Source organism: Poecile atricapillus, chromosome 2 (genome assembly GCF_030490865.1).
Source record: "Poecile atricapillus isolate bPoeAtr1 chromosome 2, bPoeAtr1.hap1, whole genome shotgun sequence".
NCBI classification, from domain to species: Eukaryota; Metazoa; Chordata; class Aves; order Passeriformes; family Paridae; genus Poecile; species Poecile atricapillus.
In genome coordinates, this window is record NC_081250.1 from 38,444,535 (window position 1) to 38,462,168 (window position 17,634).

At 39.0% G+C, this 17,634-nt stretch overlaps 1 protein-coding gene across 3 annotated transcripts in view; it reads left to right on the forward strand.

Annotated features, from left to right (window-relative positions):
• Nucleotides 1-17,634, forward strand: part of LOC131576642 (ubiquitin-conjugating enzyme E2 E2) — a 202,519-nt gene that overhangs the window by 166,953 nt on the left and 17,932 nt on the right. For all 3 annotated transcript variants that reach the window (XM_058833561.1, XM_058833560.1, XM_058833559.1), the window contains exon 5: nucleotides 12,319-12,466. In XM_058833561.1, coding sequence (XP_058689544.1) covers nucleotides 12,319-12,466 — 148 coding nt within the window. The remainder of the gene's footprint in view (nucleotides 1-12,318; nucleotides 12,467-17,634) is intronic.

Here is a 17,634-nt window from a genome sequence, read left to right on the forward strand (position 1 = left end):
TTGCTGACAGCACAGTTTCAGATTTAGGCAGCTGTTACACAGTGAAGAAAGAATTTGAAACTTTATGATGTCTCCTTCAGTTTGTTAAAGCTCTGGGCATGCTGAGCCAGTCCTACTCTGTTCTTCCCCCTGTCCTCCCCCCAGCCCAGCCCAGAGTCTGTACAAGGTCTGTTTTAACAATCCTTATTTATTTACTTCTTTCTTGGGCTTAGTCTGTTTGTAATAGCTGCCATGCAAGGGTTACGTTCAGTACCCCAAAAAAAGTTAAAATTATATTAATTAGGGGATAAAATGGCTTTATGGCATATAAAATAGAGCTTGAAGTTCTCTTCAAGAGAAGTAGTACCTAAGAACTACCTCTGAAAGCAAATTTACAGGGAGGTCTTTTGTCATTCTCTCTGTTGAGTCTGTTGAGTCTTGAGGGAGGGTATACAATAGACACTCTTTTAAAACAGAAGTTGAAGGTCCAGTTTGCTTTTTCACCACAAGGTAAAGTCTTTTTCAATCTGCACTCAGTTGTGCTCAGCAACTGTGTTATTTTGAGATATGAGTAATGCAGCTGTGCATTGCTTATTAATGAAATGTCAAGCGAAGAGGTGGTTCTTGTCCTGCTTCGTAATAGATTTTATTGTCTGCCTTTATCTTGATGCCAGTTGTCACTGTAAGAAATGTGTGCATATAAATCATATGAAAATGTACTGCTTGATAAAGGATAAGAGAATTGATGATGCCATATTGTATTACTAAAGAGCCAGTATTTATGATGAGGGAAATTGTCATCTGTAAGAAAGCAATGAGTGCGTGTGCACGGGGGACTCATGTCAGATATAACTGTGTCATAAGCATGTGTTATACACATGGATTCTCACTTTATTCACTTTAGCCACAGCTCTAAATGACCCCTATTTTCAGTCCTGCTGTATGACCTCGCAATCTGTTGCTATTTCATTACACCACCTATTTCATTTTCCAGACCTTATGAAACTCATGCAGAGGTGAAATAGTTAGGGAAATCCCTTGAATAAAGCGGCATGGGAAGACCATTGCTTATCATAAGGTAGCTGCTGCGAGTCAGCACTGCAGCTGGGAAAGGGTAGTTAAATCTGTTCTCCCCAAGCTCATTTCTGGCAAAAGAAAGGTACTGAGTACATGGAACGTAACACATGGCCTCAGGGTACAGTGCTATCTGTGTCACTGGGTGTTGGCATCTCTTCTACTTCACCACAAGATTTGTGATATTTTGTGCTGTTCTCAGAGACATGGATTATAGGGTTATAGGCATAGATCATTTTAGATTTCTTTGTAATTATATTCTAATTTTTCTAACTCCTTATGGCTCTATCGTCTTAAAAGCCTAGGGATAAAGTACAAGGCTGTGAAATGTACTGAGAAAGACATAAAATGTATCCTGAGTGTTGGCAAGATTACCTCCCTGTAAGAACATAGCAGAAAGGGTCTAATTCACATTTTTCACTATGATTGAATTCATAAATTACTCCTGAGATTTCTGTGGACCATTTTCATCCCTCATTCACTATGAAGTAAGGAAATATTTAAACAAGTACTGTCAAAATTGATCTTCCAAAAATGTGACCACAGAAAACCTGGGAAGAAACAGAAACTGTATTTCCCAGATGCAATTACTTGATCCAGCCTGGGATTCCAAGGGCAAATTCCCACGTCACAAAACATAGTCACTGTTGAGGGGCCTAATCCACAGTGTGTTATAATCTGCAGAAAGATCCCTTTTCCTTACCTATTCTCAGGTGTTGTGCACTCCATTATCATGCATGTGTATGTTACACATGGATCTTGAGGAGGGTAAAATAATTTTTTACATAAGAAAAATACACTGAAAATGGATTTTGGACATGGGTCTTTTATTTTTACTACCATCATTAAAATCTATTCATGGTGTAGCCAGTGTTTGATTTGTATTATACAAAGTTCTTCATATTTTCTGAGGGATCCAGATCACTTCTGTAAACACTGTTAATGCCTGTTCTGATCACTGGGCATCCTGTTGCATGTTGGAAAACATTAATTAAATAAACAACAGAGACCATAGTGGTACAAGTAAAGATGTGCAATTTTGACCTATAATTTGGTTTTTCTTTTTAACAAATGTACGAAGTAATTTTCATTTGCTCTTCTAGATAGTTAATCTGCTTTGCCTTTATTACATAAAAGAAAGTGAATCATTCTTTCATTCAGGTTTTGTTTAACAAAGAGAAATATCTATCCCAATTTTCACTTTTAGGTATTTCTTTAGTTTTTTCACCTCTGTAGCCTCCAACAATATTAAGATTTTCAAGTTTTAGCGCCATCTTTCACATTAATTCTCCTGTGTGATCCAATCACATTTCAGGTTTTGTATAGCAACACATCACTGTCATCAGGTTTCCCTTCCAGTCTGCACCAACAACACCCTGCAGATCCATAGTTTTCTTTTTGTCTGTCCTTACCTGTCAGTGTCTTTCCAAAGTTAAACTATAAGCATAGTATCAAATTAAATTACTCTTCACCATCACATGTGGTAAGTCAGAGTATAATTTGCTCTCACACTATTAATTTCTTCCCCTTTGAAGTCAGTCTGTTTCAGTATTTCAACTTTGTTACATGCCTTGAAACTGGACTCCAAATTTTTTGAGCCAGGGGTCACTGACCTTTTCAGCTCTGCTTTCCTTATAAATCAGTGGCATTTGGCTTCACTCACAATTGCAGCACACTCATGCAGAGGAGGGAGTTGTTCTTCCCCTAAAAAGTTTACCTCTGTGTGACCAATTCAGCTTGAGTAGGAGTGATGGAGGGCCGGCCCAGCTTAGCCCTACAACCAGAAAACAAGATTTTTAGAACAGCTCATCTGAGAACTGACAAATTAGCTTTGGCTTTCTGGGAGGCTCTAACCAATTAAAAGTATTTCCTTGCCTCCACTGTGAGGAAGCTGCTGTAGCACTGCAGAAATGAGCTGAGCACCTCGTTGGCTGAGTCAGCAAGAAGGCAGGCGGGCTGCACCATCACCGTTCTGCTCTCGGCAGCATCCTCAGCGTCACATTGGTTTTATGAGATGCCAGACAGAAGGAAGGTGTGGAACACACGAAGAGAGGCATAGATGTGGTGATAAGCTCACTTTCAGGCCAGATGCTGCTGAGGCTTCAATCTAGGTCACAAGGTGGAGTTTCACTTCAGTCCAAAAATACAGCACATCCCTTGTAGCGTAGGGGACTGGAAAAAAAGACAAAGCTGTGCCCTGTTCAGAGTAGAAATGAATAAAAATGCTTAGATAACCTGCCAAGAAAATAACCTTACATTTTTTTCAGTGGCTTAATGACCCTCTCAACCTTTTTTAGAAATACCTTTGAGATTTCTTTTTCCTGCTAACTATCTTCCTTTCATCCTTAATGGATTCATACAGTTCACCCTTTGGCTTTAACAGAGGAAAGCTCTCTGTCTCTCTCCATCCCATTCAATACCCCAAACCTCCTTCTTTGGGATCTAGCTATGCATAGATGTCTCTTGTGGGAGGATGTGTGTGTATATCTGTGGGTGTGCACGTGTGATTGTACATGTATATGTTGATGTGCATTTGAATAGGGGGTATCACATCTTTTAGTCAGCCTGGTCTGACAGAAAGAATTTCACCTCAGTTTCTGTCCTCAGTCCGCATAAGAAATCAGTGAATTCCCCAAGTCTGCAAGGTTTTCATCTGAGATCCTTCAAAATTTAGTCATCAGTACAAACACTGCAACTTTGTGTACGCTACACAACTGAAGGAAAGGCAATCATTTCATTATCCTGCACACTGTCCCTCTGGAGCAGGAAGCTTTGACAAATCAGGAAGCCATACCTGTCTTTTGTACAGGTGTTTGTAGAAAAATGAATGCTCTTCAAGAGAACTGTCCTCCCAGAAATTGTCACTGCAGTGGAGTCTGCATTTTCATCAAGAATAATCTTTATTAATAACTTGTACTCTCATATTTGACTACGTTCAGTCTATTACAGTGTCAATTCAATTTAGCTGTGGCTGATACAATATGGATATATCTATCATTATCCTAGTATTCTGCTAGCTTTGTTTTTGAATTTGAGTGATTTATAGAATCTCTTAATCCCAACTCTACAATTAATCTTGCTAGGGACTTTAATCTCAGCTGACTTAAAACTGGTTCACAGGACTTGTAAGCTGCAATATTCTAAATCACCTCTAAATTAAAATTAAAATAACAGAAAACTCTGTTTCTTCCATGTAAATCTCCTATGCCTATCGACTGACTGAAAACCTATTCTCAGCACTTGAAAGCCTAGATGGTTTAAATCAGCTGTTGGACTGCAAGGGAGGCTCTTTTCCTTTTTAAATATAATTCACAATGTCTATAGAGTCTGAACTTAATGGCAATATTAAACACCTCTTCAGGTTTTTTATACATAATTGTGGTATAGCGCTAATCTCAATGCACTAAATATCCTTTTGTGGAATTCTTTTCCTGTGGTAGACAATTTTGACCTGTTTTGTAAGTTCAGCCTCGTATCTGAGGGGCAATTCATTTTGTTCCTGGCTTCTGCTCTGCATGTTCATACTTGTTTTATATGTGACTGGCTGTTAAGGACACTTTTATCTGCAGTGTAATAGAAAAACACTGCTTACAAGAGTAGATACAAAAAAATAAGCATTCCTTGGTATTTCTAACCTACATTGTTAAATGAACCTTACAGGGCAGACATGCATTTTAAATTGTATTTATCACTATTAACACAATTTACACTTGAAGTCCTAAAACTCCTTAAGTACAGCCCATTTGATTGACCCCTTTTTACCATCTCTGCAACCCTGATGCAGGCAGGGCTTCAATCTCCCTCCTCTCCCCCCCTTCCCAGATATTGCCATCATAAGGGGAGCCTTCAAATGCAATGGTCTCCTGTCAACCTTATCCCTTGCATTCATTTGCCTCGTCATACTTCTCTCATAGCCTCTGTCACATCCTATTAGCTCTCAGTGCCGTGCTGTGCTGCTCACAGCTTTTTTCAGCTGCCTCCTGCCCTCCCCGTCCTCCTCCTCCTCCTGATGGTGTGGCGAAGCCTCACCCGGCGCATTCCCACAGCGCTGCCTCCCGCAGCCCCTTTGCTGTGCCTCCTTGTTCTTCTCGCCCAGCCTTTCTATTTGCATCTTCTTGCTGAGAGCAGCCCAGGAATCCTTCATCCATGACAATAAACGGAGTTGGCAGGTTTTCCCAGCAAGTGAAGTCTTTGGGTGTTAGCAGGCAGAAATCAGATGCAGGGGAGTCTTTGAGAGGGAGAAATGGACAACCTACCACCAGCAGGCCATTGTCAGAGCCAGCAGGATCAGCCCCAATCCTGCTTTTCCCAGAGCAGCTCTTTCCAGGTGTGTGGCTGCAGAGTGCAGGTCCCATGCTTGACCCACCTGCAGTGAAGCAGTTTGTTCCATAGGTCACATCCCTGGGATGCCCCAGCCCTAGAAGAGTTGAAGGCCAGGTTGGATGGAGCTTTAAGCAGCCTGATCTAGGGGAAGGTGTCCCTGCCCATGGCAGGAGGGTTGACACTGGATGATCTTCCAGGTCCCTTCCAATCCAAGCCATCCTGAGTCTGTGATGTCTTCAGGCGTCGTTGAACCAGCATGCAGTGGTACAGGGCTCTGGACAGCTCAAACTCAGGTGGCTGCTAGAGAAACTGTAACGTCTCTCAAAATGATGGAATGATAGTTTTAAAGTGGAGGACACAGATGTGAGCAGAAATATGTGAGGCTGAGGAGGAAATCAATAGCTATGTTTTATTGTGAATGAATGCAAAATATGTATTTGATAAGACAACACCATAGAAATCTCTGAGATTTCCTTTAAATTAATTTATCTCATAATTCTTCTAGTAATTGGCAAATTGAATTGCCAATGATTCTTCTAATGAATAGCCTCCTTATTCACTCTGTTTACAATACACTAATTTATATCAGTAGTTTCTATTGATTTATTTAATCTTGATGCAAACAGCTCTATCTAACTAAATTCCTCCTGTTTTCCTTCACCAAGATTTAGGAGGTATATAATTTCTTCCAATTTCCTGTGAATACCTGTTACACGAAGCTCTTTAAGAGGGCCTGTAGAGGTGTCTTAAGGGGAATATCTTCTGCATCACAGCATTGATTTTCATATTGCTTGTCAAATATATTTTCGGAAGAAACTTGTCTGTTGGAAATTTCAGAAGCTATGTAATTGTGCTTTATCAAGCATGTTTCACTACTGCGCAAAATCCATGTGATCTAAAAAATACATAATATGTCAATGTTGTTTCTTGTCCTTTTTTACACACATACAGATAAATATACATGGATGTGAGAGAAAGAATTTTATGCACATTACTACTATAAAATGAGAGCAGTAGAAGTGATCAGGACAAAAAACTGCTAGTTTTGAAGTCAGTCTGCCTAGGACTTCTCATGTATGGAGTACCTAAATACCCAAAGGCTGTTGGAACTGGGTGAGGAAGAAGAGGCCCATTTCCTGGAATAAAGTCTTGGAATAAAGTCTTGGAATAAAGTCTCGTGCCTGGAGCACCATGCAGGAGCACTCTGGTGGACTGAGACAGGTGTACACATAGGACAATACAGCCTGCATGCTTTAAACTTCAAAAGGCAGGTTTTATTTTATAAAAGTTAAATGGCCAGTAGATCTAAAATAAACTTGTGCTCTATAAAAGTACTTTTTTGCTGGCTTTCCATACGGAGCTACTAATTGTAAGAAAGATTATGGTGATTATATGAAAATCATTTTATAAAAACTCAGTGACTTTGTCAGAGAAAGCTTTTGATGCTTGGCATATTATCATCTTGTTTTTGTTCTGAGCATCCATAACCCAAAGAGTAATCCATTTCCCCTGTCCTCTCCTTCTTTTCCTTTGTTTTCAGAAAACTTTGTACTGTTTAGGATTTTTTTTTTTTTTCATTTGCCCTCTTGGATACATCAAAGATGATCAAGGTCCCTTTTTACTTCTCCTGCTGTTAAATCTGTGTGCAGAATGGGTGTATTTGTATAATATAGATGCTGTGCTTATTCAATTTTTTCCCCTGCAACACTGTTCATTGAGACAGTGTGAATAGTTACTCAGCTTCATAATTACAATGAATATAATGAATAATTACTCACATTGCATACTGATTAATTTTCAGTAATATTAAAGGTTAACTCATGTGGGTGCTATTATATACCACTTTTGGCTACTGATATCTTGCATGGTGTATTTTGCCAAAGAAGCACAGCACAGTTTGCAAATCAGACTTCTCTGTAGGTCAAGCAAACGTAATTACAGTTTATTATTTCCTGCTAATGCAGATACCATATATTTTCCTTCAATAAAATAAATTATATCTGGTTTTTTCCAAGTAAAATTAGATGTAATCAAGTGTTTTGAGAACTGGATGAAGTTCATTTCTTGGTATAAACTTAAAATGCATTCTTAAATAGTAAGCATCATATGGCCAGTCATTTTTTACACACTTTTTGTGATAAATCATTAAATATCTCAACAATTTTTCAAGTGCATGGTACAAATCTGTACTAGCAAACTGGAAATAGTCCACCCTGTCTTGAAAAGGGAGCCTCAGTGATCATAGGTAAATTAAGTGCACTCTGTAAGAAATTAAAGGGTGCTAATTAATCTAAAGGTTATTGCATTAACACTGTGTCATTCAGAGCTATATACATTTTTCATTTAGATTGTTTTAGAGTATTTTTCTCATATGACTGAAGAGTGTAGGCCCGATCTTGTTTTTATTTTCTCTGAGTGGACAAAAGTATTGCTCATAAAGTCTAACAAACTGAGATGGGAATGACTTATTCTGTCCTGAGCTCTATAAATATCATCATAAATGGCATCTTCTTTTTTTTTTATATATATATATATATATATATATATATATATAACCTTTTCTGTATGCAATACAACTTCTTCCACTTCAGGTAGTGCCACTGCAGTTTTATTAAAGCAGAACTCCTGGGGAATATTTGAGGAAGACAGAAATTTCATCTCAGGCAGGCATGCAGGATTCCACCCTTGTAAGAAATGAAAGGTCTTAAAAGGAACTTTCCAAAATCATGGGAATGAGAGCCCTGGGATCTCAGCTCTGCTTCCAGTGTTAGCTGAGCAAAAGGAGGTTGTTTTCGTTTATTCTCCTGATGGCTCTGGGAATCTTTCCTCTCTCCCTACTCAGTCACCAGGCTCCAGTGACTGAGAAGCAGGAGGTGAGGTTTTAAACCCAAAAAGTCTGATGAAAGCAAACCTTGAGGGCACACTGTAACTCCTGGCATGTAGTCTGTAAAAAGTGGGGAATCATTTCTTCCTCCTGATACGTTTCTGAAGAAGATTTCAACTGAATTCAGTGAAGTCTGAAAGTGTGTGTGATGGTGTACCAGGCACCATAGTGACTGTTGTATTTAGACCTCCATGCAAAAGAGAGATAGTAAGTTATTTTAAGACTATATCATGCTAGAAAACTTCAAAATCACTCTGAGATCCAGAAATTACTTATCTTGCCTTCAACCAGTTGCCTCCAATCACTCAACTGAAATCCATTTTAGTTTCCTCTTCCCAGGTTTTATAAACAGTCTTTTTTCAGTCCTAAAACTTACTCAGTGAACAGCCAGCCATAGTTTTGCATGTTTGGCATTCAGCAGTAGATAACAGATGAGTTCATTATTGTTTACTTCCAAAACTGATTGAATATAAATTCCTTATCATTATCTTTTGGAAATTTGTTTGTAGTACTCACAGTTTTCAGAAGGTAGTCACATTTTCTCTATTTCCCATAATTTGCATTTTCCTGACTTATACTTTTATTCAACAGAAATTAGGTACGCTCCTTAAATTCCAGAATGAAAGAGAATAAATCCATAGAGAACACTTATTATTAAAGAAAACCCATAAATTGCTCCTCTACCATTTAATTGTCTGAAGGTCAATTTGCCTGCACACCCACACACTCCTTTGAGCCCCTGCATGGGATTGTTTAGGTGTTTTCATTAGGGGATAAATGGAATTGGAGGTCACCATTTAAAGGAAACATTTAAATGACATCAAAGGTAAAAATATGACCATAATAAAGAAAATGCAGTTCTGGAAAGGTATTAACACATGGTTTCTCTTTACACATATAATAGGAGGACCCTGCTTAACCTTATGATGTAGGTAGGATAAGCACAACATGCAGAAAGTTACATGTCAGCACTTCCCACATTATCAGCAATTTGAGGCAGTACATGGATGAGTAAAGCAATGTGTCATCCCATTTGTACTCTGCTGTCTTGGAGTAAGAACTCTGTTACCTGCCACCTTCAGGCCACAGTTTCCAGTGTATTAAGGCTGTCATTAATACATCTTCTTTTGCAATTCTAAACACCGTGATTATTTTCATTAATTAATTGAATTGATCTTCCAATATTAAAATTAATTAATAAAACATAATGTATTGTCACTAGAAAATAACTAATACGTTGATTGTTTAAATAGTTAAAATGCCCCTGTCTTAGGCATTTTTAAGTGCACTAGCGTATTTGGCAAGTTGATAACATTGTCAGTGGTAAGCAGCGAGTCTTATCTTGCCTTTGTCAATGTCACAGGTTTAATATGTACTCATAGTGAAAAAATGCTGTACTTCAGGTCTAAGCATTTTCTAAAAACAGCTGGGAAGAGGTGTAGTCCCAGATACATTTATCCACCAGGTAGGCTGAGATGGCAATAGAGTGTTGAACAGTTTGTGAAAGACATGAACGACCTCCGTTCATCTCAGTGCCTTTGGATCCTGCCAAATTCCCAGTGTCCTTATTTCAGTGCTTCAGAAGCAGCTGAGGCAGGGGAATGTGTGGCAGTGTCTTTCCTGTCTGCTGGCAGCAAAACAGTTACACTTAAAATACACAGTCAGATTGATGACCTTCTCTAAAGCAGGTTACAAGCTGAGACTGACCTGTCTATAAATATTTTAGAGGGTCTAATTTAATCTGTGCAATGGACTCAGTGTTTCCCCCACATTCAGTGAGACCACACGTATCTTACTACTCGGTGTATTTAGATGCCACTGAATGAAATCCTCAAATTTTTTCATTGTGGAAGTATAGGGAAGTGCCTTTATTGAGGTAAAATACTTAAGCATAAGCCTTATTTCAATAGTGGGCTGAAAAGCTGGCATACAATACTTAAAATTAAGCAGGTGTTCGCCTGAGTCCTGGGACATCCTGCTAGGAAGCAGTCACTGATTCACTTCTGACTGGAGTATAAGAGTTCTTGGAGTTAATGTACCTGAGGAATTAATGAGCACCTACAATTCATAGCATGCTCCTCCACACCATCTCCTTTTCTGAGCACTTTTGATGTGCAGTTTGTGTAAAATAGTTTATGGCTTTTGTGCATTGGTAAAGTTCCTTGTTTGAAATAGCTTCCTTTTGTAAATAGACATTTAATTTTATCACCAAATTATAATTATTTAAATGATTTTTTTTTTTTTCTTAATCTCACAGAAGACTTCCTTCCTTCCAAATGCTGAATGTGCTTGGGCTTCTAATGAGCAGGAGAAAAATAGATCATATGGCTATAGCATTTGAGATCACAGTGCTAGAAATATTTTTAATTCTCACTGAAGTCCCGAAAGTGAAGCACTTAGGCTAGAAAACAATAAGCAAAACCACAAGTGAAGGGGAAAAATGAAGGAATCTACAAATATGTAGGGTATGGTGTGGCAAACTGTCAAATTAGGCTATTAACTAGCAATACCTTTAGATATAGAAGCATTTAAAAACTGATGAACTAGCTTAGTAGGGTTCTTTGGTACAGAACTCACTGGTGCATGACAATGGGCTCCAAAGCATTTTTCCAGATTTATGTGGAAAAGTACTTACAAGAAAAAGTATTTCTTTTTGAATGCAATGTTTTAATACCATAAATCTACTATCTTCTCTTTCCATTATTTTGTCAAAGCTTCTTGATTTAATCCAGAGGGACAGAATTTTTCAGTGTGCTAGAGAATGACTCCTATAATTATATTTTATAGAAGTAAACCAGATACTGTATTACTCACTTGCATTCTGTTCTGCTTGCTGAGCGGCCTGATAATCCCGCTCAGATCACTGAGATCTCTGGAACTGAAGGAAATCAGGAGAGGAGCACGCCTGTCACCAGTCTGTATTCCTCTCCAGACATGGGTTTATCTGTGGTAGGGCAGGGCTGGGTTTTAAGCACTCCCAGCTTACATTAGCACTGCCAAGGGGAGTGAAGAGCACAGCTTCTTTGCCTGCTGTTGTCTGCTCCCTGCCCAGCCCCTCTCTTGGCAGGGCTGTTGCTGGTGAGGTAGATGTCTGAAATTCTACGTCTTAATTTTATATTTTATGAACATGTTGTTGAAACCATCTGGGTTTGACTTGCCATTTGGGTAGAACTGATGGAGAAATTAGTCCTCAATGACCTCCAAGAGGTGGGGTTTTTTTTCACATTGTCCCTTCTTATCCAGTAGCCCCAGTATTCATTCTGAACTATGAAGTGAGCTTTCATAGCTGAGCCTCTTTTAAAATAAAAAGCTTGTGATTTCACCTGGAAGAAGGAGGACATTATTCTGGGCTAAAATAATCTCCTTGGTTTGTTACCTATAGGATCACCCTGAGGATCATATATATAAATAAAATACAAAATAAAATTTCATATATAAAATAGGTACAGAAATCATCAAAATAAACTACTAAAAAGCCCCAAAAGGTGTTTGTAAACAATTCTACCGATAAAAATGTAATCTAAAATTTGGAAATAAAAGTGTTTTATTTGAGCAGCCTTTCTCAAAAGTATTTTACTTCAATTTTTTCAGGAGTCACTACTGTAATGCCTCTGCATTTTTTTTACAGCTTAATCTATTGTGTCAAATGATGAACAGATGAAGACAGCAGAAGAATCTGTCTTGTTCTGACTGCCTTCAAAGTGTGGGAGAACCGTGGATCTGAGTTACAAACATTGTCCAAATCAAGGGCTGGAATAGCTTTTTTTTTGGTGGTGTACAAAACGATGAGATTGATAAGACCAAGGCAGGAGGAAGCTCAGGAAATGTGTCCCATTCTCAGCTGACACAAACCAGTTTCACTGCTGGCCACAGACGCAAGAGGCAGAGTTTATTTCCTTTATTTTGTCTTGCCCAGTCTTTAGTAGCAGAGTACTGTCATTTCAGCCTGGAAAGCAGAATGTTTGTTCATATGATTTTTCATTGCTTAATAATGTGTAATTATAGTTATCAATTACTGGCTCAAATGCTGTTGTACTGAGACACACTGTCCTTTCCAGGTAACGTTCCGGACAAGGATCTACCACTGTAACATTAACAGCCAAGGCGTCATCTGCCTGGACATTTTAAAAGACAACTGGAGTCCAGCGTTAACCATTTCTAAAGTTCTCCTCTCCATCTGCTCCCTCCTCACAGACTGTAACCCGGGTAAGATGAATTACCTTTTCCTCGTTCTTGGTCAGCTCACTAATACCTGCTCAGTGCTCTGGTTTACTGGTACCTACTGAAAATACACAAAAATGTAAATTTTTAATGCCATTCATATAAATAGTATAAAAAGAAAGCAGAATTTCAGAAGCTCAAGTGCATTTTTAGTTTACTTTTTTTTTTTTTTCATTCAGAAGGTTTGATCAGTAGAAAATACCTTAGTATGCGCTAATTTGGATATTACAACCAGGATATTACCACCAAGAAATATTAATGAGTTAATAAATATTGAAAAGGAAAGCTTTCATTTAAATATGCTGATAATGTGGTCTCTGAAAAGAATATTAATAGCACTGACAATGATAGATGCCTAGCTCAGACTCCACAAATAATGAAAATTAGTTTAAATGAGGTTTATTCAATATCTTGGACAGTCAGCATGAGTATTCAAAGCAAGCTGTCATTCTTATTAACTAGCATAGCACTTAACCTCTCCCCTCAGCTCTTTTAGATTTGTTTTATGCCTTTGACCACTAGATCTGTAATTTCCACTTTCTCTTACCCTATTTACCAATGCATAATTCTGACTGTAGCCTTGGAAAACTTGATAATATGTGAAATGACTAAAGAGTCATTGAAGAAAAATTATGTGTTTATATGTCATGAGGGTTGTTGCTGGTTTGTTTTTTATTATACACTTCAATGTTATTTTTAATTTGCCCAAAGGGCTAGAAATCGCTTTGAAAAAGGTGGAATGTGAGATTCTGGCATAATCAGGGGCGGAATTGAAAGCTGTAATAGAATATTGAAATATTTCAAAACTCAAAAGAAGGTGAGAGCGGGCAAAAATGTGATTGCCTGCTTTTATTTTCGTGTGGGTTTGTTGCTGTATAGAACATGAAAACCTGTGGTGTTCCTTTCAGCTGAGAGGTGGAGTGATAGAGTGTTGCCAATTTAGGCACATTTCTTTCAGGTGGATTGAATGCTCTCTGCTAACCTCTCTGAAAGATTGATTTCTGTTAGTGTTTGGCCAAAAATATGCAGAAGTGTCTGTAAATAGGCAGATAGATGACAGAAGTGTATAAAAACCAAATTAATATTTGCTCTTGTGTCTTAGAGACCAGATAACGAGGTAGAGACACCACAAAGCTGTGTAGGGATTGAGAAAGGGGCAGGAAATACATGCTGTCTTGTGGCCAACTCCCTTTGGAGGGATACAGTCATCTTGAAAGCTGGACAGTTCCCAGCAGTGATTTCAAATTTAGAAATTCACTTCTTCTGCCTTCTCAATCTTAAACCCTTACAGATGCTGTCAAACAACAGTTTTAGGATAAGTATGTAAGAGGAATACTGAAAACAGTTATCCATACCGTATTATCATGTGCAACAAGTTAGCATACCAAAAATGGGAAGTTCTTCCATTTAGCCTCTTTCAGTTAGCAGCCATAAATTGCCCTGACCACAGTAAATAAAAAAAAAATTATGATGTTAAATTTTCAAATCTACTCTTTAATTATGAAGTAGTTTTGGATTTTGTCACTGCTTCATGGTAAAATTTACCTCTTTTTTTGATGAATCAACACAATTTCTTAATTTGTATCCCAGTCTTACAAGGCACTGATGGCAAGTATTTTTGAAGTGCAGATTAATTTTCACCTTCCTTTGAAACTGACTGTTTTATGTTAGATATTCTTTTTATTTAAAACTGAACTTCGAATGTTAGTGATGCACAACAGAAGGCTTGCAGAAATTCGCAAGTTCTTACTTTTTGTCATATTGCCTAATATGTTGCAGTTGTACTGTCTGTCCCACTATTTTTTGTGATATTATATCATTAAAAAAATATTGGTTACTTGCCATCAGATGGATTGATGGATGGATGGATAGAAAGACATGTTACTGATACATATATCATTGAAATATGTCACAAATATATACACATAAGTAGCTGCAGAAACACGCATATCTATTTTTTCCTCTCTGTCAGCTGGGTGTAATTTTCTAATCCCTTTCTTAATCTAACTAGTCTGCCCCTTTCTAAAGGCAGAAACACAACAGGGGTCTCGATTTGATAAGCAACTTCGAACGCTTTTTTCACCATTCATCAGCCAGAAGCAGATCAGGTCAAACGGAAAGGCAACATTGACTCTCCTACAAACATAAACACGTAGGATGGGCGAGTCTTCCACCCTGGCCTCTGAAGCGAAGAATCAAGTATCAGTTACCCCCTACTCTTACATGTATGCAAATCTTCATTAGAACAACAAATAGGAGTAAGAATGGCAGCTAATTAACCCTCAGTCGTACACAGTGATTAAACGGCGCTGAAGCACAGCTGCAGCTTCATTGGCAAGCGCTGCTATTCTTCTCCAGCAGGCTGAGCAAATGAAAAGAGGTATTTGCTCCTGCCTCTCCTGTCATTCACACAGTAATCTACAAAAGCCACGGAGAGAGTCTCTTTCCTCCCTGGCTATACATCACCGCCCTTTGTTCCCTATCACTCCAGGCAGGAGCAAGTTTGTCCTTTTTAAACAACTAATACAATCCTTTACTCATAAGCTGTCTCAGACCCTTCAGTCCTGATTATTATTAATTGTCTCTGTTTTGCTTGGCAGTATCAGCCAGTAAACTGTGTTAATGAAAGGTCTGAATTTTGTAACAGCTGGCTGACTTTTCCATGGGGGGAAGGGGCGTCCTAGGGTTTGTGTATGAGTGAACACATGTGTGTTATCTGGGAGTGGGAGAGAGGCAAATGTATCAGGGGGATGGGAGGGATGGTGGGATACACTAGCCCAGTCCAGGCATTAGTATTTTTCTTTGAGGTGGTGCTCGAGGCCACAGCACACATCCCTTTCTACAAATCAGGGCTTCAGTCCTGTAAATATTTTGACATGTGCATAAGCAACCCCACAAAACCTGATAGATACATTCACCTGCATGTGAGTGAGTGAGTGAGTGAGTGAGTGAGTGAGTAATGAATGTTTATAGGCTCTGTGCTCGAGTGCTGAAAATGCCTGCTTCCAGTGTTAACTGCTAGGGCTGGCCTGTGTGGGCAGTTATTGCAGAGTAACTCTTTGTGTGTGGACACTCCCCACTTTGAAAATATGTTAAGTTGCAAAAACCTGTCTTGCTTGGACTAAAAGTCGACTATACTTCAAGTGTTCAAGCAGAGCCTGGGGAGTGTAAATTCCTGCACTGCTTTAATCTAAAGAGCTTTCAGTTGCAGATGGCCTCTGAGATTTTGTGTTTTACTGAGTTTGAAGTGCTAAGCAAATTATTTTTTTGTGGTTACAGAGCTGGTGATGCTGATCTGGGTTAGAATGTTTATTTTTCTCCGTTGATCATTGCCATCCTGGCCCTGCCAAAGGTTATTGAGCCCCAGGAAAAATATCATTTGCAAATGTTTCAGAGAAAGTAAATTGTAACTCTGCAGCACTTCGCATGGCTTCCTTCTTCACATTCAAAATCTGAACTTGGCTGGCCTGATTTTCCCCAATGTCTAAACAGTCTTAACATCGAATCATGTCTGCTTAATAACACACAGCTAAGCCTTGATTAGAACATCAGAACAAAGCCTACCTCTCCTCACACCAGCCTCTTCCCTTCTGGTGTCATCCTCTGGCTCTGGCTCCTTACCATTTTTCCCACGTGCACTTTCCAGGGTCAGTGGTGATTTCATCCCTCTGTTGACATTCTGGAAGCAAATGCCTTGCTGCTGCTCCTGGCTCTCTTCCCTGCATGGCAGCCGTGCCCCTCTGTGAGCTGCTGCAATGGGGATGTGCCAGGGGGGGCACACAGAGGATGAGAGTGGCAGACTGAGAGGTGGCCAGCCGCGATGTTGCTTTCCCACAAACATTAGGCTGAACACTTGGATGGCAGCTGCAGCCAGAGTAACTGCTGAAAGGCTCTACAGAGCCTCACTTGCTTTGCTCTTTAGAAACCTCTGCCTCATTCCTAACCTGAACTGACTCACAGGAATTTTATACTTGTTTTTAAGCAAGTCTTGTGCTATACCTTAAGTGACCATTTTTTCTGGTTTTCACTCCTGGTGTACTAATGAAGAATCACCCTCTTACTTTGTTGTCTTTATTTGCTGCACACTATCAGACCTGAGCCTCCTTCTGTAAGAGAGGCTTCCTGTTCCCCTGCCCATCCTCACTGCACTCATCCTTCCTGAATGTGCCTGACTCTCGGAGTTCACTGGGGCGTGAGGCACAGCTAGAGACACTAACCTGCTCATCATCACCGTCATCCGGGTGGAAATATTTACTGCTCCCTGTTGGATGTGCCTATCTCACTTGGCAGCCCCACTGAAGGTTATTTCTGGCTTAGCCCTGTCATTTTCACTGTTTGTCTGCTTTTTAACCCAATTGAGTGAAATGATGGAGAAAGGAAAAGAGGAAAAGGAAAGAGAAAAAAAATGAAAAAGAAAAAAAAAAAAAAAGGAAGAGCAAAAGAAAGAAAAAGCATTTGCTAGAAAGGGCAATAACCTCTGGCAAAGGATGTGCTCAAAAAGCTGCCTGCAGTACCCACTTCAGTGGGGCCAGCACTAGTCAAGTTGGTTGCCCTGCTCTCAGGTACTTCAGTAACATATTATCAGTGTAAAGATGTTTGTCTGGTTACCTTTTAAACTCACCAGAAAGTGTAAGGCAGTTTAGTGTTACATGTAAAGTTTTCTGTGAACATAGTTTGAAGCATACATGTCCTCACAATAAATGTAAATGAGTTGCACTACATTACTTCATTGTGAGACCCATCAGTTTTTATAGTAGTTGCAGTTGCACGGCACATCTGAAAAGTAGACTATTTATGTTAAACCTCTGCAACGTACACTGTGGCTTTCAAATATATTGCACCCTGGTTAGAAGTGGACGTGCTGTTTTTTACAAGTACCGCCATGAATCATGAATTTACTAGATGGTTTCATACTTTGTTAACCCATATGAAGTAATGTGGCTGTGCATTTTAATGATTTACATTTCTCTAAGCATAGATAGGGAAAGTCAAAGATCCTGAGGTTATGGGGATCTTTATGTGTCTCACTAAGGGACACAAGACACACTTTTAAGCTTTATTTTTGTGAGTCATCCTTATATTTTGCTTCTATCTTCCCCAGAAACTTCTTGTTTTTATCACAGAGTAGGTGTAACAGGCAATTTTTGATAACA